Source organism: Sarcophilus harrisii, chromosome 1, assembly GCF_902635505.1.
Source record: "Sarcophilus harrisii chromosome 1, mSarHar1.11, whole genome shotgun sequence".
In the NCBI taxonomy this organism is placed as follows: domain Eukaryota; kingdom Metazoa; phylum Chordata; class Mammalia; order Dasyuromorphia; family Dasyuridae; genus Sarcophilus; species Sarcophilus harrisii.
The window spans coordinates 12,466,120-12,492,702 of NC_045426.1; the positions used below are offsets into that span (position 1 = coordinate 12,466,120).

The 26,583-nt window shown below is 51.1% G+C and overlaps 1 protein-coding gene across 4 annotated transcripts in view; it reads right to left on the reverse strand.

Annotated features, from left to right (window-relative positions):
- The window catches only part of ARHGEF3 (Rho guanine nucleotide exchange factor 3), a 240,683-nt gene that overhangs the window by 17,462 nt on the left and 196,638 nt on the right, over positions 1–26,583 (reverse strand). For 3 of the 4 annotated variants that reach the window (XM_031952275.1, XM_031952287.1, XM_031952280.1), the window contains 5 exons: positions 13,288–13,395; positions 5,648–5,818; positions 3,899–3,961; positions 1,947–2,043; positions 1,700–1,776 (listed from right to left, as the gene is read on the reverse strand). In XM_031952275.1, the coding sequence (XP_031808135.1) occupies positions 1,700–1,776; positions 1,947–2,043; positions 3,899–3,961; positions 5,648–5,818; positions 13,288–13,395 (516 nt within the window). Of the gene's footprint in view, positions 1–1,699; positions 1,777–1,946; positions 2,044–3,898; positions 3,962–5,647; positions 5,819–13,287; positions 13,396–14,014; positions 14,283–26,583 lie in introns of those variants that run through there. The other variant, XM_031952290.1, reaches the window with a different exon arrangement.

The window sequence follows — 26,583 nt, forward strand, 5'->3', positions numbered from 1 at the left end:
ATGGGAGAGGGAGGGGTCCAAGAAGTGGCACAATGGGCAGTGGAGAGGAACTGACTACTAGGAACAGGATGGGATTTGCTTAAAAGCTGAACCATTGGGCTCTCAGAACCAGAGCTCTTAAGATTCAATTATTATATATATAAATAATATCAATTATCTGATTCTATTTGAAGAAGATTAAAGCAAAGACTGGGCTGGAGGACACGAGATTCAGCTTTGGGATGTGAGACCATTACTTGCAAGACAGACTGGCCTGGTCCGTTGCTGTGGGGATTCCTTCCGGGTCTGAGTTTGGATTGGGTGGTTCTGAGGCCTTCTTCTCTTTGTAAATGTTGTGAAGCTGCTCGTATGTACATGGCAGAGTGCTGGCTGGTCACTAATTCACCTCTGCCCTGAGTTTGAATCTTCCTGTATGGTTTCAAGCTATGGGGAACTCCTTAACATAGCAGAAAGAGGGATGGACATTGTAAAAAACTTAAATTTAAAAATCCACTAATGTTTGTAATATAACAGCGTCTCCATTTTTGGTTTGGAAGAAACTGCAAATCAACATTTAACAGATAAAGAAACTGGACAGTCACCAGCACATTCTCAAAGCAGCTTCTCATCATTCTGATAATTCTGGTTCTGAGGGGGAGAGGAAAGAAAGATGCTCCAAACCATCTTGGGGAGCCCTGAGTCTCCCCCATAGTGAATCCAGAAAGTTTTATCTAGGCCCAGAACCTGCGCTATTCCCTGGAGATCTGGCCTTTGTCCAAGAGGCTGACTATTCTTTGACTTATTTTTTTTTAATATAGAAGGAAGAACTTAGAGTACCGAAGATTGCTCACATTAAAATGAAAGCCAAAAATATAAGATGAATCGAGTTTTCCTGAAATATTAAGGACTGCTTCCTGAATTATTCATCTCGGAATATTACTGGGCCTCCGGTTGGGCTGGAGACATTTAAGTACTGATACTAAAATGGTCGGTCTTGATATATATATAAAATAAAAAAACATATATATATATATATATATTTAAAGCATATAAAGCAGACAGCTCCTGCCACATGTTTCCAATGAGAAGTCTACACAAGAAGCAAAGTATAGGGCATCTATGAGGAAATGAATGATAGGATAAATAGCAAGGAGCCAGTAGTAGTAACTAGTATTTATGGATCACTCTGGGGCTTTTACAAATATTTTCTCATTTTAAGGGGATCACATTTAGCAGGAACTACAGCCAGTGGGTAACCACAAAAAGGGAAAACACCTGGGGGAAGAAGCCCTGCTCCTCCTCCCAGCCCAGCGAGTAGATGCTGTATGGAGAACCTTTAGCTGAGCCTGGAGGAGGAGCAGGTGGGGACGGGGGACGGCAGGTAGTGGCAGAGGAAATACCCACATGGATGAGCTCCCAGATCTGATGAAGTGACGAAAGAACTGAAATTCCGGATATTATATTCAAGCCTATAGTTGCAAATAGGCAACAGAGTAATAAAGATAAGCTTATGTAATAATACAATTAATGATAATAAACATAAGTTTATACCAATAAGTTTATAGTAAATATAGAAACAGCCTAAATATTACCTTTTTACTTGAAAATTATTTTCTTCTAATCTGAAACAACTTAGGCTTATGGAGGAATAACAATAAGTAAAGAGAAACTCTAGTTGAACGATGAAAATTCACGTTAAAAACTCAAGAAAGGTTCTTACCCATCCCACCAGGATCGGGCCGACATACTCGGTGGATCCGTCCGTCTTCCTGACTTCTCGGAGCTTACTGAGAAGATCTAGGGTTGGGAAGGGAGAGAAGAAAATTTCTTGGTTATACTTCTCGACATGGATGCAGATGGGAAGAAAGTCTTGGCTATTCCCGTTATTACATAAGCAATTCTGGACTGTTCTAACACAACTCAATTAGCCGTACACGTCCCAACTCATCCAAAGAACCAAGTCTCACCTTCGTGCAGAGGGATCAGAGAGTCCAGTGTTCCGAAAATCTGGTTTAATTCTTGCTCGGTCATTATGGAGAGTTTAAGCATGGGGTCATGGTAGGCCTGTGAGCGCGAGGGGAAGGAGACAAGGATGCTGTTAAAATCCAGGGAAACATTTATTAAAAAGTCATATTGATTTTTTTTTAAGTCAAGATACGCTTGGTTAATGAAACATCCCAGAGATAAGCAAGTTAGATGACGGCGGGAAGACGTAAAGGGTAACTGAAGGTCACAACAGAAACAATGTCACTCTCAGTTGAAGACGGCTCCTGTTCACGGCTCCGTGAAGCCGACATAGGATCTGTGTGATGTGGAAGAGAACAAGGAGGGCTTCCTATAGGGGTGGGGAAGGCTGGAAAGGACAGGAGGAAGCTAGAACCCAGTGAATCCCCAACCCTCTGGGGTTCCCGGAGAAGCTGGACCGGCAGGAGGGCTGGCCAGGAAGCGGCTCTTCTAGAACTGGCCTCTAAGGGTCCAGGAGAGGCCCTTGATGGCCGAGGGCATTGAATGCCAAGATAAGAACCCGAGCTTGATTCTGCAGCTCATGGAGCACTATCAAAGGGGAGAGGGGGAAGTGACTACCAAAGAGGGGCTTGGGATTTTCAGTCCAATTATCCAAGCTGGAGATGGATAAGGAGGAGCCCTGGGGGGCAGGAGCCTCAGTTCAGAGGAGGCTAGCACAGTAGTTGCGGGATGAGATGAGAGATCAAATATGTCAAGCTGGCAGTCCCCCAGGCCTACCCCAGTGGAGGAGGAAACAAGTCCCAGCAAAGAAGAGACCATGGAAACAGTGACCAAGGTGGGATTTAGATTCTCCATCTTCTGCCCTTTCCATTCCCATTCATCTAGAGCGGGAATAAAAAGGAAGGAGGATGGGAGCTCTCCGTGGAAGAAAGAATTAGTGGAGTTCAGGGACTGGTTAGATGTGGAGGACGAGAAACAGAATCAAAGAGGATTCCGAATTCACAGAAAAAGACCCCATGCCTCTGGATCTGCCTCTGGGCAGATCAAACACACTCAGCCTCCATGTTGGAGGGGTCATTCATTCCCTGGGGACAACCATGACTCCAGGGGGGCCCAGGCTGGCGTCCCTTCCCTCCTGCCTGAGCCCTGCCTCCCTCTGCCTTCTCAGAACCCCTGAAGAATGGAACTTCTCCCATTAGGAAGAAAGCATCTGTCTTCACTTCTTCAGAGGTGTGCTTCCCACATCAGCAGTTAGCACAATTAGCACCTAATAAGCACCTGACAAACATGCTCATACTCTCTTCCCTTTTTTTCCTTTCCATTCTTTCTCTTTTTCTTATGTTTTTCCTTCTTTCCTTTTCTTTTTCTTTCTATTTTCTTTTCTTCCTTCATTTTTCCTTCCTTTCTTGCTCCTATTTTCTTTTCCTCTTTTATTTTCTTCCTTCCTTTCTTTCCTTTTTCTTATTTTCTTTTTCTCTCTCTCCCATATTTTCTTTCTTTCTTTCTACTTTCTCTTTCTTTTTCTCTCTTTTCTTCTCTATTTCTGTCTTTCTCTGTGTGTATTTCTGTCTCTCTCTTTTCTCTCTCCATCTATCCACTTCCTGTGCCCTGCACAATAGTGGGCTATATGGGAACATATGTAGCATGGGTACATGCTACATATAGTTGTGGAATTAAATTTCCTTCTGGACCCAGCAGCTGCAGATATGGCGATGGAGAGGCCAGTTCTCACTGGGTCCAGCACAGAGGGTCTCCCTCTGAGCTATTCTTCTGTCTTGTTTTGAGCTGTTCCCACAAGGCCTTGGGAGGAGCCAGAAGGGCCCTCTGTACGCTTCAGGTGACAGTCCCAGTCATTACGTGCTCTCAGATCTCCTCAGCAGCACTTTGTGCAGAAATAAGAGGGGGAGGGGGAAAAGCTGATGTGAAAACCGCCAAAACTTTTTTTAAAAAGTACCTTTTTTGCTAATTTCAAGTCCTCTATCAAGTCTTCTTCTCCTTGAGAAAGCTCGAATATTGCCTGAAAGAAAAAAGAGCATTCGATGTGCTTTCGTTCCTCTCTCTTACTAAATCCAACTCCTTGGATGGGGCTCAGTTCTCCTGGGTTCTGGGGCAGGCTGATTCCAAATCCAGGGCCTGATTCTGCCCATGAGCATCTGCCCCGGCCTGGCACCTCTCCCTCCCAGCATTTCTGCTCCTCTGAAATCTCCCCCCCTTTCAGGAAGCCTCCCCTGAGGCCCCAAGGGCTGGTTCCTTCCCATGGCTCCTCACTGCACTTCAGTCTGGTAGGCCGTCTTCCCCTCAGACTGGTAGGCTGTCTCCCTGTCAGACTGGCCATTCCTTAAGGGCCTTTCTCTGTATTCCCAGCACCCGGACCCCCTAACATCCCCACGGTCGCAAGGCCGGCCCCTGGGCCTTTGTAAATAAGCAGAGCGGCATCTCAGTCGTGGCTGTGGCCCATCACAGCATGGCCACCTCTGGGATTTCTGCAGGGGCAGCACCCACCGAGCACAGGCACCCACCTTCTCATCCATAATTGGTGGGAGGTAGGAGCGGGGGACTCCCAGGGTCACTCACTGCTCTTACACACCCCAACAAGCTTGGACATCAGTGAATAAAAGCAGAACTGCTCGCTCCCCTTTCCCGTAGTCCCAGAGTCCAATGACAAACTGCCTTTCTTGGAAGGGCCACAGCACTCTGGGGGGATTTCTTAGTGCTACTGAGACACCTCAAACTTGCTAGGGGGCCCTTTATGTTAAACGTGCTTTTTTATGCCTTTCTAAAATAATACTCTATCTTCCCCAAAGCATCCCCCACTGCGATCCCCCAAAAGAAGCTAAACAGCCCGGTCCACAGTTTGACGGACCCGTAGATGGGACGCTTCCTTGTGGACCAGGAGCCCATGTTCTCTCTCCATGGGGGTGGGGGCCTGTTTCGGGGCTCGTCCAGCTCCTGACACTCACTAGCTGTGGGACTACGGGTAAGCCATTGTACCTGTTTGCCTCTGTTTCTCATCTTTGAAAAGTGGGAAAAATAGCACCACCCTCCTCCCAGGATGCTTGGGAAACCAAGCGAGGCAAAGGCTGTGGGATGTTTTGCAAATCCTTAAGGGCGAAATAAATTCAGATGATGATTCTAGTAGAGCCTGAAAATGAGACGGACTCACAGGGAATAAAAAGTTAGCCATGGCTTTGGCGCTGGAAGGGCCGTGGGAGGCCTTCTCGAAGGCCCAGTCACTTCATTTTACGCATGAGGAGATGGACGCCCGGCAATGGAAAGTACTTTGCCCAAGATCACATAAAACAGCAAATGTTGGGGGGCAAAAAGTGAACCCGGGCTCCCCCTGGCCCGACTAAGCTGCTGTTTTCTTCTAAGACCTCTATGTGCTAACCCATAATAATCAAATTTCTAAAAATAAAAAAAAAATTTTTTTTAATGCACTTGGGGAAGTCACTATTGAAATAAGTCCGGTCGTGGTTTGTTTGTTTCTAAGTCAGTGGAGCGAGCGGCCTGCGGCTCACTTACTATTTGTGTGGGAAAGTTCAGATTTTCACATCCTTGCCCGGCCTGCTGCTGGGGGGACCTGGCCCTCTGATCTATCGAGAATCACAGCCCGCTCTGGGGCCAGGAGGCCGGCCCCCGTCTCCCGGCAGCGGTCACTTCCACTGGACTGAGCCCACCCACCCGTCGGGGCCCAACGTCCCACCTCTTGGCGCTTGATCTCCTTCGAGGTGAGCATCTGGTTGACGCAGACATCGAAGGTCTCGCTCCAGAGCTTGCTGTCCCTTCGCTTGGTGCTGGCGGGAGCCGCATTTCGGGACCAGGGTCGCGGGGTGAGGATGTCGGGGCGACTGTCGCTGCGGAAGCTGATCGAACGCTGGAGAAACGAGAACGAGGAGAGCGTTTCTGTTACTGGTCCGGGGCCCAGTTGGCCCCCGATGGGCCTGGCTCACATGCAGGACACCAGCTGTCCTGGCCATCCAAGGGTTCCCCTATCCTAGAGCTACTGCCGTTAAAAAGACATCTCCCCCCATCCCAAAGCCTCCAGTCCCCCACTCTCTATGTGTGGGATGCAGATGGAGCTTCAGGCCCATGGACAGTCTGGGCTCAGCCTGATTTGTCTCCTTTGAAGTCCAGAAGTCAATGGAGAGGAGGGGACTCTCGAGAGCATGAACCCACCGAACACCCCCATTTTACAGAGGAGGAAACTGAGCCTGAGCAAGGCACAGGAAGCCAGGATCCCAAGCCACATCCTTCCATCACACCGGACCCTTAATTTTTACCGGTGGTCATGGTTGTGGAGCTGGCCCCTTAGTCTGTTATGGTGCTAGGACTAACTGTAGAGAATGAGAAACAAATTTGTGGCCAATGTGGAGACTTCTGCTTAACTTTCCATATTGGTTACAAAGGGGGGGGGCTTTTGGGGAGAGAGACAGGGAGTCCTGGCTCTGGGACCCTCACCCATCTGGCCGCTTGGCTGTGCCAAACCTCAGTTTCTCTATGGTCAAAAGTGAGTTGGACGTGATGGTCACTTACATCATCTCCAACTCTGGGAAAAACCCAGAGATCCTGTGGACTCTATGATGACGCCACGGCAAGTTCCTTAAAACAGGAGCCGATCCCAGAAGCTACAAGGCCACAAGAAAGCCCCCTGCCCTCCAGGCCCGTTTCCTCATCTGAAAAATGGTCCCTCCTAGTCCAGACACTTTTAAGGCTCCAACATCATTAGCCAATCCACAGATGGCCCCGGGTCAGAGAATTAACTGCTCCTGGCCCAACGAGCCTCACGCTGGCCCCAGCTTCCTGGAGGTCCCGGGGAGAGGGCCCAGCTGTGAGAAGGGGGTGCTTGGGGCCCGGGGCCCCCCTGCGAACACATGTGATCTACCTGGTGGGCAGCGCCTCACCACACGGGTGAGAGGGAGAACAGGAAGCGCACTGAGTCACAAGGAGACGCAATGGTTTCATTTCTAGGACAACGAGGGGGCCTTTGACGGAGTGGAGGTGGGGGAAAGGAAAGAGCTGAAAAGCAGACTGGAAATAACACTTTCGCTTGCTAAAATTAAGAGCCTGCCCTTCTCAGTTCCCACCCTCTGAACAAGTGGGCTTTTTTCTTTCTTTTTTGAGACTGAGCCTTCCCGGCGTTGCCTCGGTTTTTAGGAGTCAGATACCCTCCCTTTTGTAGCCAGGTGAATGCTACAGATCCCTTCCTGCAATAAGGAATAACTGAAGGAAATGCTAAGTTTCAGTTAGGGATCAGTGAAAATGAAGATGTAATATTCATGGTTCCCCCCAAGGAATCTGTGGACCCCAAGTTTAGAAACCCTGCTCTAAAATAAAAGACAAACTCCTCACTTATCACTTAGGGTTCTTTCTAATTTGGCTCCCATCTCCTCTTCCACTTTTATTTCCCATAATTCCCTTCCATGTACTCTCCATTCCAGCCAAAATGACCAAGTTGGTCCATCTTCAGCTTCTAATTCTGGATTTCCAGGCCTAGAAGGCCAAATAAAGCCCCGTGGCCAAATCTTCCATTGGGTGCGTCTTGAATTTAAATTCACTGTCCTTTTTGCCGTGACTTATTATTTTGCACATAATCATTGGCTAATCTGATTTCATGTTGGGTTCCCCCACTGGATGCTAAGTTTCCTTCCTAGGGACAGGGGCAATTTTGTCAGTATGTCCCAGTTCCTAGTATAGCCCAGTGCACAGAAGGTGCTTAACACAAATTTGGTGAATTTTTACCTCGATTCCCTTCTGTGGAATCTACCAACATTGTGTGAGATATTCCACTCAGAAGAACTCAGCCCAGTGAAATTCTTCATATTTATGCTACTTTTTTTTTTTAAACAAATCTCCCCCAATTCTGAGCCCTTTCAGGCAGATTAAGAAAAGCGTAACCCACACCATTTGGTGACTCACAGTGGAACAAGGAATCATGGTAGTTGCACTTAGGACTCAAGTCTCCAGTGGAAGATCTTCTGAAGGCTTGAACTGTGAGTCACACTTCCGTGTGAACTTTCAGCAAACCTGAATCTTTTGGCTACTCTTCTTTCGGCTGTGGAGTGGCTCATAATCCTGCCTCTTCATGGAGCCCACCAGAGAAAAATACCGAGGAGGGGGAAAGCCTACTTATGTAGCGACAGAGGGGAAATATGAGTCTATATGTCACAAGAAACAGCACAGGAAACTGAGAGGACAAGTGAAAGATATTTTTAGCATCATTTTCAGTCACATTCGACTCTGTGACCCTATTTGGTTTTAGAGCGGTTTGCTGATTCCTTCTGCTGTTCATTTTACAGATGAGGAAACAGGCAAATTGGGTTAAGTGACTTGTCCAGAGTCACACGGCTGGTTAGTGTCTGAGGTCAGATTTGAACATATCCCCTGCTCCAAAAAAATTATTTTTTGGGGGGTGGATGGGTAGAAGGCTGGAATAGGGGGACTGGGAATTTCCCTCTCGTCCAGGCTGGAAGTACAGTGATCACTCATGCACCTAATATCTTATCACTGATTGGGTGTCGGAGAGGACCTTTGTCTACACCTGGTCTCACCTGCTCATTGTTCAGGGCACCTGCTCCAGGTCACAGCAAGTCAGTGGCAACTGTGAAGAGCCCCCGTTCCTCTGCTTCCCACTTCTCTCTCCCCCTTAACTTGGGGCCTTCCATCTATTCACTCCTTCCCATTTTTCCCACCACAGCTTGCATTTTGTCTCCCTCATTCGACGGGAGCTTCTTGAGGGCAGGAGTGGGCTGGTACCTTTCTCTGTATTCCCATGGCTCAGGCACCCTGCCCAGCACACAGTAGGCACTTAATACATGCTAATCATTTGACTGATTTAACATGGGATTTATCCTTTCTTAAAAAAAAAATCTGACACATATTAAGTGCCTACTGGGTGCAAAGCCCCACAGCAATTTCCCAAGCATCACAACAGTGTTCCAAGTCAGCTCTCTGATTCAATAAGCATTTATTAAGTGCCCCCAAGCAGAGAGCTCTTAATTAGATTGCCATGTTGTTCCCTAACTGTTCAGTGTCCTCAGTGGGGCGGAAAGTCTCTTGGTTTCACAGACAGGAATGAAGATGATTAAGAATCAGCAAATAAGCATTTTTAAAGCACCTACTATGTGCTGGGCACAGGACAGGGCTCCTGGGAAAAGACAGTCCCTGCCCTCAATGGGGTCATGCTTTCCTGGGGGAATTACAGCACCATGAGTATACACAAAATACAGGGGAAGTTAATGTGATGGGGATGGTGGCTATTGGAGCTGGGGGGGGGGGAGGGCAGATTTCTTAAAAACTGGAGGTGGGTGGGATGTTTAGCATATAGTGGATTACCTGCCTCCTAGGGGAGGGGGTGGGAGAAGGGGAGGGGAAATTGGAACTCAAGGTTTTGCAAGGGTTAATGCTGGAAAATTATCTATGCTTATGGTTTTTGTTGTTGTTGTTTTTTTTTTGCTGAGGCAGTTGGTGTTAAGTGACTTGCCCAGGGTCACACAGCCAGGAAGTATAAGTGCCTGAGGTCAGATTTGAACTCTGGTCCTCCTGACTTCAGGGCTGGGGCTCTAACCACTGCATCCCACAACTGGCCCCATGCATAGGTTTTGAAAATAAAAAGCTTTAATAAAAACAAAAAGCGGGGGTGGAGGGAAGGACATTTATTTGGCCAGGGAACACAGAAAGGACCCAAGCCCAGAGATGGGGGATGAAGAGTTTTACAGAAGGAAGAGTAAAAATGGAGGCTATTGAGTGTGGGGGGTAAGGGTGGCTGTAGATAACCCCAGAAGGGCTGAGCGGTGGAAAGCCCACAGGGAATCACTGGGGCTCACTGAGGGGAGTGGCGTGGTCCGGACACATCCCTTGGGTAGCTGAGCGGAGTAGGGAGGGACAGGCCGATACCCAGCAGCTACCGGTATGGAGGTGGGAGAAGGGAACTCATCCCAGAGCCACTGTGGAAGTACAACTGACAATACCTGGTGACTGAGTATCGGGGAGGAGGGAGAGGGAGGAGTCCGGGGGAGTCACATATAGCAGTGGATAGAAAGCTGGATCTGGAGGGAGGAAGACCTGAATTCAAATCCTGCCTCGGACAATGACCAGCAAGTCACTGAAAAAAAATCCTTTTGCCTGAGTTTTCTCATCTGTAAAATGAGGATAACAGCGCGCCCTCCCCTCCTACAGTGGAGGTGATGAGAATGGACGTAACGACTTTTCAAACCTTTGTCACTGGGATTCGGATGATGAGAACATCAAGTTTGCCAGACTTGGAGCCTGGAAGGTGACGGTGTCCCACGCAGAAATAAAGGCCTTCACAAAGGGCTGAGTCTGGGGGGGGGAGAGATTCGGCCTGGGGGGCTCTGAGAAATGCCCACCAGGTGGCTGGCGCTAAGGGGGGCGGCTGGCGCTAAGGGAGGTGTGGCTGGTGCTAAGGGAGGCACTAAAGGGAGCGGCTGGCGCTAAGGGAAGCGCGGCTGGTGCTAAGGGAGGTGCGGCTGGTGCTAAGGGAGCTGTCTGTGAGATGCTTGACTGTTAAGCCCATGGGAGCGGGGGGTGGGCCGGGGCTGGGGCCACCCACATCCTGCATCGCCTGTTTTTGGCTGCACAGACTCAGAGTCAGAGATCATGAACAAAAAAAGAAAGTTCAGAACCAAGGGAGACTGCTGCTTTTGCTTTTGGATTCGGCCTGTTCTGTGACCAGTTTTGTTTGGGGAAAAAGAAATGAACTTTTTCCTAAAAAGAACTGACTTTTAGGAAACTAACTTCAACTGAAACTCCCTGAGAGGAGCTCCATGCAAATGAGCTGTGAATCTTTCCCAGACACCCCTGGGTCTCGCCACATCCTGCCCCGGCTCGGTCCAGCTGAGTCCTGCCTCCCCAGCAGCCCCCACTGCCCAGCACCTGGATCTCCTCCTCCCTCCAAGCCTCTTCCCATTTCCTGTCCCCCAGCTGGGGGCTGCACCAGCTCCCGGCTCCAAAGCGCCTCTGCCTTCTGCACGGGGCGGTCACTCGCCGTCGGGCCGGTCCCTGCTGCCTGCACCCTGGCTAGGGGGCGGTTCCCGGGGGGGGGGGTCCGTGTTTCCCTCATCTCCTCTCACAGTCCCGCCGTGCCTCCTCCCATCGGCTTCCCCTTGGCAGGGGGCAGGGGTGGCCCTTTCGAACCTATGGCCCCTGCCTCTTGCTGCCTCCATCTTCCTCTCGCCTCTTTCCCACCACTTGTCTCCCACTCTCGCCTTCACGCTGTTCCCCCCGGACCCTCCAGCCCTTCTGCCTCTGGCCTTTGCCTATGGTGCCCCCTCCCATCAGCTCTGCCCACCGGCTTCCTTCGGCGCTTGGGACAGGTCCCACCTGCTCCCGAGACCCCGCCCTGACGGGCCCGAGCCCACCGGCTGAGGACATTAACCCCGAGCCCCCGGATCTGCCTCGGGCGGGAAGATTCTCACTCAGCTCCCCCGGCTCCAAAGGGAGCGCCCTGCCCCCACGGCCCCCGCTTACAAATAAAGATCTTACTTCTGATATCCCGATGAAGGGACGGGGGATGAACTCATAGAGAGAAGGTTTTAAAGAGGGAGAGAAACGCAACCGCGGCCGGGATTCAGATCAAGCCAGGGCCCAGGAAGAAAGGCCAGTGACATCATCCCAAATGGACCTGGAGCCCCCCCAGGGAACGGTGGCCATGCGCAGCCGGAACAGGGCTCAGGAAGAACGCCGGGCAAGACCCAGCTCCCTTCTTCCCCGCCACAGCCAGTGCGGACGCGGGCCTCCTTCCAGCCTTGGATGATGTCCCCGGTGAGGAGGGAAGGCCCCAGGAGGGGATTCAGCGTCACAGGCCGGCCCTGGCGGCTCCGGGCAGAGACCCTCGGGGTGGCCAGGCCCCCCATTGCCCTCTCTCTCAGGGCCGCCTTGATGGGGGGGGACACAGAGTTGGGCAGACGGCCCATTGGCAGAGGCTGCCCCGGCCCCATGAGCTCATCTGCCCAAGGCCCCCCGCGCCACGAACCAGCCTGGACTGTTCAGGGATCGCTCCGGATGTGCCCCCGCGCCCAAGGAAACGCACGAGCTAAATGCGCCTCCTTGGGCATCACTGGCCTCCCTGAGCTTCTGAGGGGGAGATGGGGAGAAGCCTAATGGAGGGATCACTGCTTTCAGCCACTTGAGGCCTGTCTGACTCCTGACCCCATTTGGGGTTTTCTTGTCAAAGACACCGAGCAGTCGGCCATGGCCTTCTCCAGCCCATTTTACAGATGAGGAAACTGAGGTAAATGGCCACGTGACCTGCCCAGTAAGTGACTGGCGCCAGATTTGAACTCGGGGCTCCTGTGCGCTCGGTGCCTCTGCAATATTTACATGGTACGTTCCGCATGGTCTCTGGGTCTCTGCAGAAGCCCCCTCGGGAAGGTCCTGCTGGCGTTTCTACCCTCAGTGACTCCCTGAAGCTCAGGAAGGTCGAGCCCTAGTCCAACAGTCTGACTCGGTAAGGAATGAAAGATCCCACTCCCTTCCCAGCGCGGGGCGTCAGCATGTCGGGGCGCCTTCTCCCCGGGGCCGGGCGCTCTCTGAGAACAGAGGAGGGGGCAGCCGGGGGGCGGAGCCCAGCCCCGGGGTCAGGAGGACCCAAGTGCAAATCCAGCCTCAGACACTGAACACCTCCTGGCTGTGGGACCCTGGGCGAGTCACTGATCCCCAATGGCCTCAGGAAAAAATAAAAGAACAAAGGAGAAAAAGCCCAAGCGCCAGCATCTCCGCACTCAGGGCAGGGGCCGCTGGCTGGGACGGCCCTCGGACCCCGGCCAGGACGGGGCCTCATTAACATGGTCAGGCCCTGGAGACTCGGCAGCCAGAGAGCCGCCCCCAACACTGCTGGGACAGACGGCACACGTCCCCAGGGCGGCTGCACGGAGACATTCCCCTCAGAAAGGGGCATTTAGAAAGGAGAGTCCTTTCCCTGCCCAGTGAGAGGCCGAACTTGGAGCCAAAAAAAACAGGATTTAAATCCCACCTTTGACTAGTTCTATGATGGCAGTCGAGTATCTGACTCTCTGGACCTCAGTTTCCTCCTCTGTAAAATGGAGCTGATGATGCTCAGTCTGACAATACTTGGGATAATTATTTTGGAGTCACGTGAGGATCAATGATATACGTGGAAGCAGAGTGTGAGAGCCCATGGCCGCAGAGGAGAGTCTCACAGGCAGAAAGACCCGAATTCACATCCTGCCTCAGGGATAACTGGCTGTGTGACCGTAAGCCCCGTGAATCCTGCCTCGGTTCCCTCCTCAGTTAAGGAGGATGCCAGAAGTGCCGTCCCCAGGACCCCGGGAGCGCCGGGACCGCTGGGGCCAAGGGGCTCCTTACCTGCAGGGTCTGACTGAAGCGCTTTAGCGGGGTGGTCTTCACCGGAGGGATGAGGTTCGCCAGGGACGTGACTCTGGACAAGGGCTTGACCCGCTTGTTGCTCGGCTCCTGTGGGTTTCAGATCAGACAGGGAGAAAGGTCACTTTGCAGCTCTTGACGTCACATGACCCCACAGCAGGGACCTGGCCCGGGGTCACTGGCTCCCCCGTGCAGGGGCTGCTGCCTCAGGACCCCCAGGTTCCCAATGGGAGAATTCCCCTTCCCTCCCCCCAAAGGGCTGATCCTGCTCTTCCATCCAATGACCTTGTCAGGAAAAACCCTGGTTCTTGTATTTGGGGTTCTGCAAAGCCCACAGTCTCCCTCCCTGAGACCCCCCCTCCCGAGATTCCCCCTCCCCGAGATTATTCTCCAACTCCTTCCTTCTGTTTTATTTCTTAAAGAACTTGCATTTTCCCTAAGAACTTCCTGGGCTCTTAACAATTCATTGCTCCCTCCTTCCCTCCCTCCCTGTGTCCGCTTCTCCACACGCACAAACGTAAACTCCACAAATGATGTGCGAGTCACAGAAAGGGAGCCGGCACAGGAGCCCACGGCACGACGATGTTTTGTGAAACTACGAACTCGAGAACCGCCCCCCCCCAGTGTCCCCCAAGTGCTCCCCCACCACCACATGGCGGCTGAGGAGACCCTGGGCAGCGATGGAGGGAAGCACAGAGAGGCTCATTACCCTGGTCCTCCTAACCTCCATCTGACACTGCGTGGACCACGGACAGCACATGGAGAAGGCAGCGGGGACAGGGAGCAGGATGGGGAGCGGGACAGAGCGGCCCCTCAGCCAGCATTGTCGCACCCCCCGCTGGCACCGCTCACCCCTCCCTCTTGGCTGTGCTTCCAAAGTTCCTTGGGGCCGCCCTTGAACTTGAGCTCTCAAGGCAAATCCAGCCACTGGCCTCTGCTGCCATTCGATCTGCAGCTGGCTTGGAGGCGAGGGTGGTCCTCCTCCTCCCTCTCCCGCCCGCCCCCCCCTCGTCGTCCTCCTCCTCCTCCTCCTCCCTGGGATGCAGGAAAACCGAGCAGCGGATGTCACGGGAAACTTGGGCGACTTTCCCAGGGGGAGGGTCCTGGGGGAGCAGGAAACCAGAGCCGCAACTCAGGGAGCCAGTGCCGGGGGCCGAGGGACGTCCCGGCGGTGAGATGTCACCTTCAAGGATCTGGGCGCCTCCCAAAGACAGAGCACTCGGGAGCCAGCGCCGAGTCGCTTCTCGCTGGTTAACCTGTCCCTTCGCCCGGCCTCCCGCAGGAGGGATTCATCTGTCCTTCGCTTTCAATGTCAATGCAGCACACGCAGGGGCAGCCGAGCCAGCCCGGGGCCGCTGTGCTCTCCGCTAAGTGATTTTGCTCCAAGCATCAGGGCTGGGGGTGACACTGGCCGCCTCCCTCTCCTTCCTCCCTCTTCCCCTGTCCTCCTCTCCCTCCTCTCCTTCTCTCCTGCTCCTTCCTTCCCTCCTTCCTCTCTCGGTCTCTCTGCTTCTCTGCTGCACTGCAGTGAGGGACAGAGAGAAGTCAGGGGCAGCTGCCCCATCCCTGCCCAGGCTGGCAGCGCAGGGGACGGGGGCGGCTCGGAGTCTGCCTCCCATTCAACAGTCAGGTAAAACAAAGGGCAAAGTGTGACAGACGCTCCTGCTTGATAGGTGTGTGTGCCCGTGTCCATGCCCATGTGTTTGCCCATGTGTGCTCGGCACCGGGCAGGGGCAGCCTCAGCATCCCCAGGACTTGCTCGCTGGTGGAGTCCAGGAGCCGCGTCACCTCTGCCCACCCCCCCCCCCATGACGCGGCCAGGCCGGCGTTCAGCTTTCTGCCCAGCTGGTGCCATGGTGGTGATGGCAAACAGCAGCCCCTGGCGGGTCAGGTGAGGCGCTAATTATATCGCAATTAAAACCACTCCCCAGGGATCGCCTCGGACAGAGCCGGGTGCTCTGCCAGGCTGGCACTGCCAGGGAGTGGCCAGGGCGGAGGGGCCGGAGGGAGTGGCCGGGGCAGAGGGGGCTCAGGGCCCCCGTTTGCTGCGATGCTCCCTGAGTGAGGCAGGTGCCGACCCAGACTGGAAGGGAGAGAAGGCGGCGACGTTCCAGGGTGGAAGGGGCCTCCTTCTTGATGCAGGTGACTGCCTGTCCACAGGACGCTCTCTCCGGCACGAGACCTTTCTGTGCTGCCTAAAGCTGCACTTTGGGGCGTAGGCCAAAGTCAGACCTTCTTTCCCGAGGATGATTGTACCCGGAACGGCCCCCACTGCACCCACCCTGGCACGGGGGGGGGGGGCGCTGCTTCCCACAAGACGGCACAAAGCGAGCTTCAGGTAACACTGTCCCCTCTGACGGGGGCGGGGCGAGGAGCCGGCCACAAGTGGCCATTTCTGTGTCTCAAGTGGCCGCCTCCTCTTCCACAGCCAAAGCGCCCCCAGAACCAGCCGGGAAAAAGGGCCGACCCCAATTTACAGAAGGGAAAGGAGGATGAGGATGGGAGCAAACATGGCACGGCCCGCCTGGGCCAGGAGACAGGTACGAGTCTGAGCCTCAGAAGGGGCCGGGCTGGGGGTCCCTGACGGCCGCTCCCACCACAGGGAGGCCGTCTTGTAAGGAGCCTCGGCTCTAGTTCCTCGGCCACCAGACAACACCAGGGGCGAGGTCTAAGCTCGGCCTCCTTGGTCCCCAAACCTGACCCGTTCTCCACAGTGCGGTGCGGAGAACACGGGATTTGGGGTCTGGGGGCCCGGGTTTGCACTCACCTCCCTGGCGAGCCCTGGCCCCGGCTTCCCTCGCTGGGACCCTCCGCGACACTGGACTCAGTGACCTCAGCTCCAGCTCCGAGACGCCACAAGCACTTCCCGAGCCTCCCCTTGGCTGGCGAGCACCCCAGCAGGGTCGCTGTGTTCTCCCCGCTGCCGCCTCCTCCCGACCAGCCCAAGGAGCGACCCTGCCTCAAAGGTTCTCCGGGAACCCCCAAAGTCGGGCTTTGGGCAGGGAAGAGTCTAGGCCAGGTTAAGAACAGGATGGACCAGGACGGTTTTCCTGCAGATTCTAGAGCTGTGACCTCAGGCGTTCTGGACAGCTACGTCCCGTCAGGGGACAGAGATTTATTGTTTCATAAATGGCCTTTTTGTTTTATGTTGAAAGAGGGGCAAGAAGGGGGAGGGGACTTTCCATAAAGGAAGTGAACTGAAATTTGAAAATGTTTCCCAGTTGTTAACTGTTAAGTGCAGACTCCGGGGGGGCTAAACTTCCAAGGCAAAGCTGCACATATAGACACTCCCTTAACTGAGGCATGTGTAGTTAAAGGTCCACCTCCTGCCCACAAAAGCAAGAAGCAAACATTTAAATTGAAAGATAAAAACTATATTAGCATGAACATTTCCTGTAAATATATTAGTTCATCCAGTACACCATTCCAGGAAAGGAAGGAAGGAAGGAAAGAAGGAAGAAAGGAGAAAGAAGAGAAAAAGAGAAAGAAAGAGGAAGAAAGGAAGGAAGGAAGGAAAGAGAAAGAAAGAAAAGAAAGGAAGGAAGGAAGAAAGGAGAAAGAAGAGAAAAAGAGAGGAAGAAAGAAAGGAAGGAAAGACAAAGAAAGAAAAAAAGAAAGGAAGGAAAGAAGGAAGGAAGGAAAGAAGGAAGAAAGGAGAAAGAGAGAAAGAAAGAGAGAAAAAGAGAAAGAAAGGAAGGAAGGAAACAAAGAAGGAAGGAAACAAAGAGAAAGAAAAAAGGAAGGAAGGAAGAGAAAGGAAGGCAGGAAAGAAAGAAAGAAAAGGAAGGATGGAAAAAAAGAAAAGAAAGAAAAGGAAAGAAAACAATAAAGAAAGAAGGAAAGAAAAAAGAAAGACAAGAGGGAAGTAAAGGAAGAGGGAAGGAGGGAGGGAGGGAGGAGAGAAGAAATAGAATGAAAGAAAAAAAGAAGAAAGGGAAAGAAGTAAAGAAACTAAAGGAGGGAAAGAAAGATGACATGGAAATCCCCACCAAATTGAGCTTGCATGGTTTGTCATTCTTTCCAAACTTTTCATTCACACAAGCTACCCCAGAAAACTCCTCCACAGTCCCCACTGGTAAATGCCAAGCCATACCCTTGGTTCTTCTGACCAGGAGGGTCCTGGGGAGCCAGAGGGAGGGCGGATTTCTGCTCTCAGAACTTAGCAGACAAACCATACTTTGCAGTGATGTTAAGTTCATTTGGGGGTGGCCCGGGGCCGGCTCCATCCCATGGCATGCCAACATCCCCAGAGGCTCAGGGCCTGGCCTCTGCTCAGCCTGTGGACAACAGCAACAGGGCGGGCGGGCCACAGAAGGTTGGCACGGGGTGGTATAGGGCAGCTCTGCCAGGCGATGGCTCAGAAGCAAGTGCGAGCTGGAGCGGAGCCTCCCGAAGTTTCGCAAGGCCCCAAATAGTGACAAGTTCCCTTTCCCAGAGCACCTACCCAACTCAATGTCATCTGCAGTGCTTTTGGTTGGTGTTTGGCAGCAGATAACCGGGCTCTCCCTATCACCCCAGATAAACCCGAGAATCTATTTTCCTCCTTATCAAGCTCTGTCAAAGGGAAAAAAAAAAAAAATCCAAGAACTGGGGGCGGGGGAGGGGTGAGGGTATAGTTTTTAATCAGTAAAGGAAGCTTTTTTGCAGGTTCTCTCCCTCATTTAATCTCAGGCTCCTTGAGAGCAAGAACTAGATTTTTTTTTTTTTTTTTTTTTTAATACTTTTGTCTTTGATTCCCCAATGAACAATACCCACCTAGGTATTTGATGGAACCCACTGCCCAGTATACAATAGGTACTTAATAAATGCTTATTGATTGTTGACTGACTTAAAGAACACTTTCCTAAGAACTCTGAAAATCATGTTTCTCATTTTTTTTCCTGTTAATTTAGGGGAGGAGAGATAAAAAAAAATCGGATTCTCCCAGAATTCCTGGTTGGCCCAATCTCAAAAAGACCTCTGAACACGGCCTGGCCCAAAGCACAGTGTTGGCCACCACATAAAGCTAACAACGGCCCACACTGTTATCACCTGGTTTAGAAGCTAATCGTTTTATCAGCCTCTTCCTGTTTGGAGGGGATGTAGCAGCCGGCACATAGGAAGCCATGTAATATTTTACAGAGGAATTAGAATTGAACCTCAGGGTTAATCTTGTCCAACCTGTGTCTCAGAATTTCCGTTCAACTATTTGCGGGGAAGGCCTTGTTCCAGGCAAGACGGTTTCGGGCAAAATGGCCCCAAGTTGACTTTGGTTACATTTTGTTTGAACTAATTTTGTTTTCTCCAATAGAATTTAAGCTCCTCATGGACAGGGACTGTTTCATCTAGTGCCACGCTAGCTCTGCTTATTAAACACTTGTCTGAAAAGCAAAAGCCAAAAGACTGGAGGGGAGAGAAAAGCCACTTCCTCCTGAAGCAGCCCATTTCACTTCTGACATATCTATCTAGCTATCTCTATTATATCTATATTTATATATAGATAGATATAATGGATATAGATATACAGATCTCTCTTTCTCTTCTCTCTCTTTCTCTTTCTTCTCTGTCTCTCTCCCTCTCTGTCTCTGTCTGTCTGTCTCTCTCTTCTCTGTCTCTCTCTCTCTCTCTCTCTCTCTCTATATATATATATATGTATATGTACATATCTTACTTTTTCTGTTGTTACACTACAGCCTGAAGTGACTTCCTTGTCCCTCATCCCTAGCTCTACCTTCTGGCCAGTCTAAAACCAGACAATAGCTGACCCTTCCCCAGTCTTCTCTTCCACAGACTCAACATCCCCTACTCTCCCCCTCTTGATTTTCATAGGGCACACCCATCACCGCATGGTTTGCCAATGGCTTTTCTCAAATATGGCGCCCAGAAACAAACATATTCTGAAAGAATCCTGGCAAAGGGAGCGAGAGCTAGAACATGGCATCCTTGCTCTTGGAAGCTGTCCCAAGACACAGGAGTTTTCTCAGCTGTCAAATCAGTCAAATCCTGAGATTGTGGTCCACAAGATTCCCCAGATCTTTATCATAATTCCCCCACTGACTGAGTTACTCCTTGTCTACACTAAGCGGAGCACAGTACAAGTATCCACTAATCCGAGCCCGTAACTCAACAAACTCTCCTCGGATGAGCCAGTTATCAGCCCAGAGTTAGGGGGAAATCTTTCCTCCCCTTGATTGACTGTTTTCAAATAACCTTTCCAGACTCGGGGGAAAAAAGATATTCCAGGACACACGGACCCCTCAGCTGAGACACTAATGGAAAACTGACACGACGAAAACGTTTTTTAGTACCGGATTTTAATAACGTTCCATTAACATGGCACAACATCAAGGCGCCCACTGAGTCAAGACTAGGCTAGAAAGGCCGACATGCTCTCCTCCCGGCCGCGACGCATTAATGCCTAAGAAGGACAACTGCTTTCAAGTCAGATATTAGGCCCTGGACGTCAGATGGATTGAAATCCATTTTATCCTATTGATTTGTTTTTTTTTTCCCCCATCTCCTCTCACTTGAAAAGAATATCTGCTGCCTTCTAATTACCACATGCCAAGAGGTAAAACAATCTCCTAAAGGTCAACTTTGATCTTCTTTTGGGAGAAAGTGTGTGTGTGTGTGTGTGTGTGTGTGTGTGTGAGAGAGAGAGAGAGAGAGAGAGAAACAAGAGACAAAGAAAGAGACAGAGACAGAGACAGACAAGAGACAAAGAGAGAGAGAGAGAAAGAGAGAGAGAGATCTTATACAAAGTCTCAGTCTGATGCAGTCTACACTGCAAGTAGGAGGTGGGCCTGACTCTTGAAACATATGCCTGCCAAAAACCAGGAGGGAAAACTTTCAAAAATGGGACATTTCGCTTCTTTTCTTCACCCATCTCCCCAACACCAGCCCCTCTCAGTCCCAAAGGAAAGTCTTAACAGAGTAATTTAACCTGATTCAGGTTAGTAAGGACCAGCCTCTGGGCTCAGACCCGGGGGGCGAGGACCAAAGACCACACGGCCAGGCCTGGCCCTGCCCTCTGGCCCAGGAGGGACTCTATGTAACGTGCATAAAAGGCATAATCAGACCCAGGTAAATCCAAAATCATTGGGGGTTGGGGGGAGAGAGTAGGGAGGCCAGATCTGCAGTCTCGGTGACTTGGGATGGAGGAGCTCATGGTAGCAGGACTTAGGGAAAGGCCTTGGAGAGAACTCAGCCCCCCGCCCCCGGTGCCCGTAAATCCAGATTCGGATGACCCGTAAGGATAGCTGCTATCTCCTCAGTGCCTCAAAGTCTGCAAAGCTCTGGCTGGGTTAACTTAGCAAATACCCTTCTTCCCACCCCCATGCAGTTAGTAATCATTGTTCCCATTTTACAGATGGAGAAAATGAGGCTTCCATGGGGAGCCCACGAGCCTGGCCAGGGGCAGGGGCCCTTGCTTCTCTCTGCCCAGGCCCAGGGCCCGCTAACTGCTGAAGGCCCGACTGGGACAGAGGCTGTGGAAGGCACAGACTTCCAAGAGAACCCCAGCCGACTGGGGCTACTTCCTTGGCAGGCCCCCCCCCCCCCAAACAGACAAAGCCCTTGTTCCCAAGCCTTGGCCTGGCAGTGGGGGGTGTGCAGGCGGGTGGCCCAGGATTAGGAAACAAGACAGCCCCCCCCCCCCAAGAGTCAGCGAGTCCTCCGGCTCAGTTCAGCCTCCCAGGCCAGGGTGTCTGATCCAGGAGGGAACCTGAAACCTCTAGCTGGACTGCATTTCTCAACAGAAAAATTGCCTGGTCAGCAGGAAGTGGACATGGGGTCAGGGACCGCAGGGGCCGCTGCTTCCCAAATGCCGCGGATCGAAAAATCCCGCCCTTTTTTACATTTTAATGAAGAGGCCCCGCGGAGGAGAGCCCGGATCCCCCCAATTCTGTCACAATTCAAGGCTTCCTTTTGGTCCGCACTTTCAGTGAGCCCCTCCCCTCCCCCCCCACAGCGGAGCACGAGCCAGAGCTGAGATCCCCCTCTGCCTGACGCCTCCCTGGGGGGGAGATGGAACCAAAACAAGCTGGGAGGGTCCGGGCGGTCCTGGGGCCAGTGAACCCTGAATCGTTGGAAATCAGTAAAACAGGAGGCCTGGATGGACTGGGCAGCCCCAGTGTGCAGGCACAGTCGGGATGGGGATCAGTCCTCTGGCACCTGAGGCTCGGGGATGGGGAGAAGCAACATGGGCCTAACCAACCATCCCACCCTCGCGGGAATGGAGTCGTTACCAGGAGTTAGCAAGGCCCGAATTCAAATTCTGCCTTGGACCTTTCCTAGTTGTGTGACTCTGAAGACATCTTTAGTTGTTTGTCTGTGAAATGGGAACAACAACACACCTTATCTGTTAGATTAGAAGCTCCTTAAGGGCAGAGTCTGGCGTAGACCCTTTATTCTCTGTGCCATCCCTTCCGGAGCATTGTTTCTCCAGAGCTTCCTAAAAGCAAACCAGAGCTTTTCCTGGTTCTAGATCAGTAGAGCCCAAGAACCTGGACTACATCCCCCTCTCCCCCAGACACAGACACACTCCCCCTCCCGCAAAGGGTTAGCGCAACATGAGCCCCTCTGAATGTTGCTGCAGCCTCGCTTACAAGCAGCCGCTCTCGGCGTGCCCACAATGCAAAGCAAGGCCCGGCTGAGGGGCCGTGTTTCTGGCCAACGTTTCCCTCTCGTTGCTTGGAAAGTTATTAGTCTGAGTCCACGCTATGAGGGTAAGTCAACATTTGTCCTGGCCAAAGGCCCAAAATGGTTATTTTATTAGTCTGCTACCGGGGAAGCTGGCCTCAGATGAAACGCGCATAATAAATGGGCCTCGAAGAGCGGAGCTGGGCGGGAGGGCCCGGGACACTCCGACAGGAAGTGACTCTTTCCTCGCCTCCGGCGGGGGAGAAAAGTGCACCCACCTTTGGGCCCAGAGCCTTCTCCCCACTTCCCTGGGGCCCAGAAACAGCTGGGCTGTCTCACCAGAGGGAGGAAGCCCCTGTTAGCCTAACAAGGCCTGCTCCTAAAAAGGCCTCCAGCTCCTCAGGCCCAGCCTCTGTGCCAGACGCCAGGGACCGCATCCTGGTCAGCCACATGGAGCGGAGCTCCCTACAAGTGCCTACAAGGCCCTGGAGTGCAAGGCCTCCAGAGGAGTCTCCCCGGGTGTCGGGAGAGAGGGGAGCCCCAGAATCCTGCCCCACACAAGCTCAGCCGACCCCACAAGTTCACCCGGGGACGATGCACCTGCCAAAGCTTCTCCCTGCCTAGAGCAACTCTAGAAGGAAGCAGGACTGTAAGCAGAACTGAAAGTGGGACTGGAATCTCTGGAACCAAGGTTAGCCCAATGGAACCTCTGAATCCAAAGCTAGCCCCATGCAATCTCTGAATCCAAGGCTAGCCCAGTGGAACCTCTGAATCCAAGGCTAGCCCAGTGGAACCTCTGAATCCAAGGCTAGCCCAGTGGAACCTCTCAATCCTCCAAGTCCCTGGAAGGCTTGGCTTCTCTGGCTCTTTGACTGGCTTCTCTGTTATTCCTCAGTCTGAAACCTAAAACTCCTCTTTTCTATGAAGAGAGTTCCTGAGCCAAACATCCACTATGGGATAGGGCCATAACCAACCAACTCAACTATCTGGCTCCGGTCCATTTTCTGACATTTCACAGACTCAAAGAATTTGTTCAACAGTCATTTAAAAAAATTGATTTCTTGTTTTTATATTGCCTAAGTTTGTAGCTCTTTCCCTTCTCATTGCACTAGAGAGCTGTCCCTTGTAATAAAGATTTTTTTTTAAAGGAGTAAGTGGAAGAGAAAAAATGAGCAAAATTGATCAATATTACAAAATATATACAGCTCTCCACAATCCATTCCCCACAATTCTCCCAAAGGGAGAAAGAGAGAAACACAGACACACACACAGAAACAGAGAGAGATGGAGAGAGAAACAGACACACAGAGAGAGGGAGAGACAGACAGAAAGGGAAGGAGATACATGTACACAGAGTGAGAGAGACAGAGAGACGAGAGAGAAACAGAGTGAGATAGAGACAGACAGAGAGGGAGAGACAGAGAGAGAAAGAGAGAGAGACAGAGAGAGAGAGAGACAAAGACAGACACACACACACACAGAGAAAGAGAGAGAGTATGTATGTGTGTCTGTAATTTTCCAACACTCGTTTTCATCAGTCACAGAATTTTAAAGATTATAAAGTCTTACTGTCTTGGGCCTGATTTGGGGCAGGGTTTTTTTTTTTTTTTTTTTTAAAGTAAATTATTCAGTTTTTTGAAAAAGCAAAAGGAGATGTCTGCAGACTGGAGGGAGGGTCTTCCCGGGGTGACCAGAGTCTCAGCCATGAAAAACCATGGGGGGAGGGGAGGCTGGACGCTCTGGACAGAGACAGACACACATGGATCATCTCTCTCCTGCAAATAGGCTTTGATCTGCCAAGCAGGGACAGGCTGAAATCCCCTAAAAGCCAACTGGAGGTTGGCCCAGGCCGATCTCGCAGCCCCAGAAGTCCTCAGGAACAAACCTCAAATATGCTTTTAGGCAAGATCAATCATACGTGTGGCCCGAAAGGTGGTTTTTAGTTCACTCCAAGTCCTTTGGGGGCCAGGAGACTGGCACGGGCAACCTCCAGTTGGCTTTTAGGGGATTAACAACCCAGGAGGGATCCAACAAATAATTTCTGTTCTGAAGGCATCTCCCTAGGTGGCACAATGGATAGAGCATTAGACTTGGAGTCAGGAGACCCCGAGTTCAAATCCAGTCTCAGACACTTCACACTTTTTAGCCATGTGACCCTGGGCAAGTCACTTAACCCCAATTGTCTCTCTCCCACACACAAAAATCCTAAATCTAGTCTCATGATCCTCTATAAAGTCACTTATTATCTGTTTAACCTCAGTTTCCCCATCTAAAAAATGGACATAATAAATAGTATTTAACTCTTGGGATTGTTGTGAGACTCAAATATCATGAGACAGTACATTCTGGGCACATAGGAAGTATTATAAAATGTTAGCTATTATTATAACAATAATTACACATTAATCAGCTATTATTATTATCGTTATTCTGACACAATGTGCGGGCGGTTCAGGATTAGTAAACAATATGGGTACAAGGTGTTCACAGGAACACAGACTTACAACTGGAGGCCGAGTCCACCCCTTCATTTGATAAAGAAGGAAAATGAGGCTCTAGGTTGGCTTGCTTCAGTGACATGAATAGGAAACAAATGTGAGGTGAGTTCTGACCTTGAGTTCTCTGATTCTAAACCCAGCATCCTTCCCATCACCCACTGACATCATTCATCAGTTCAGCCCATGATACACAGCTGGAGCTGGGGGTTTGTGGAGGAAAATTTTACCTTCCCACAAGCCCTTCTCAAAGCTGAGCATAAGGGGCATAAACCTCGTCACCTTGCCCCTCCTCTCTCATCCTGACATCCCGGGAGCTCAGTGGGAAGAAGGAGGAGTATTATCTTCATTTCCCAAGAGAAATGGAATACAGAGACTCAAAGCAGCACTCACAGATCTTAATCTTGTTGTGCCTTAGTAGGAAGGACAGTCTGTCCTAGCTGAAAACAGTGACCGAAGTCCCCGCTTGTCAGGTGCTGGTGGCCAGCAACAGCTGGAGACATATGGAAACAGATCAAACCAGAGGCTGGATTTGAGTGGGTGGGTGTTCCTGACCTTCCAAAGGGATCTCCACGAAAAAGGCATAGGGACAGAGACTAGAATGCCCAAATGAGATCATGCATTTAAAGCACTGGCATCCTCTGAAGCATTCTGCAAAAGTCAGTTATCATTTACAAGTTTATTATTATAAATAGCATGTAAATTATATTATAAATAATAAATAAATTTAATTATACTATTTCCATCTTCCACAACTCATAACTCCTTGAAAAGAGAGTGGAACGATGCCTGAGGGAGCCAAGTGTTATTATCTATTCCAATTTTACAGTTCAGGAAACTAGCCAAGTAGAAGTTAAATGACTTGCCCAGTGACACCACCAGGAAGTATCTGAGGGAACATTTTAACTAAGGTCTGACTCCAGAGGCAGGGTTCCGTCATCTAGCTGCCTCTAGGAATCAGTGAATAAGTATTTATTAAGGGCTTGCTATGATTTAAGCAACAGAAATACTAAGACAAAGGAAAACCAATCCCTTCCCTCAAGAAGTTTATATTCTCATCCAAATAAACACCATCCACACAAACAGCTCAGGAGAAAGCAGTGTGTGGGTAATGAACACACTTTGATATAGGTGAGGTACACTAGCGGTTGGTAAAAAGAGGAAAGTTTTCCTAGGCAATGTGGTGCTCGGGCAAGAGGTTGGGGACCTCGCATTTAGAACCAGCGACCTCCTTCATTTCCTCTCAGTCTTTCTTTTAGTGAGCTGAAACCACCGCCCACTACAATGCGATTATGTGAGAAGCATTATTAGCCCCAGAAGCCTCACCACCCAACGCTGGGCTGTTTGAAATGGAAGAAAGATAAATTCTCTCCTTCCAGTCACATCCAGCCACCACCTGAACAAGGCACTCAGTGGAAAATTGGAAAATAAATTTTAAAAATGTATTATTATTATGTTATTAATATAAATATCATTTATATTATAGAAATGGGGCGGGGGAGAAGGGCCGCATCATTGGGAAGGCTGCCACGAGGCAGATGAGCTGCAACCAACTCCTTCGGCCTCTCCTTGCCCCATGCACTTATCCGCCCAAGAATGTACCCCAAATGTTCGTTCTTAAGACTGGGGGAGGGAGAAAGAAGCCCAAACCAGGCTCTTTTGGCCGAACTCCACAGCCCCCCGTGAGTGGCACAAAGTTCAGAGTGCCAGGCGACAAGGGATGTTGTGAATTGACTTGTCAATGGGGCCGAGCCGATTCCCAGCTGGCAACGAGGCACAGAATATCTGCAATCCCGAACGTGGTGATTATGTGGGTTATTTCTAACCCGTGGCAATTAATATACAGCCAGGGTTGTCATTATCTGCAGCCTATTAAAATTCAGAAAGCCGGGGAGTTTGGAAAAATAAAAATCCCACGAGGCAGTAAAGGGAGAAAGTGGTTCCACACTGGGACTGGCGCAGGCGTGGCTGGACCGATTTCAGTTACAAAGCACAACTGGGCAATGAAGGGTCTGACTCCCAAGGGTGGGAGCGTGCTTCCTGGCCGGGGACAGCCCTGGGAGGTGCCCCTCTTCCCCCTATGTCGGGGTCCTCCCTGAACTCAGGGTCCCAGGAGTCGGGCGGCGGGCCTGACACAGAGGCCGAGTACTAAATCAGTTTTAAA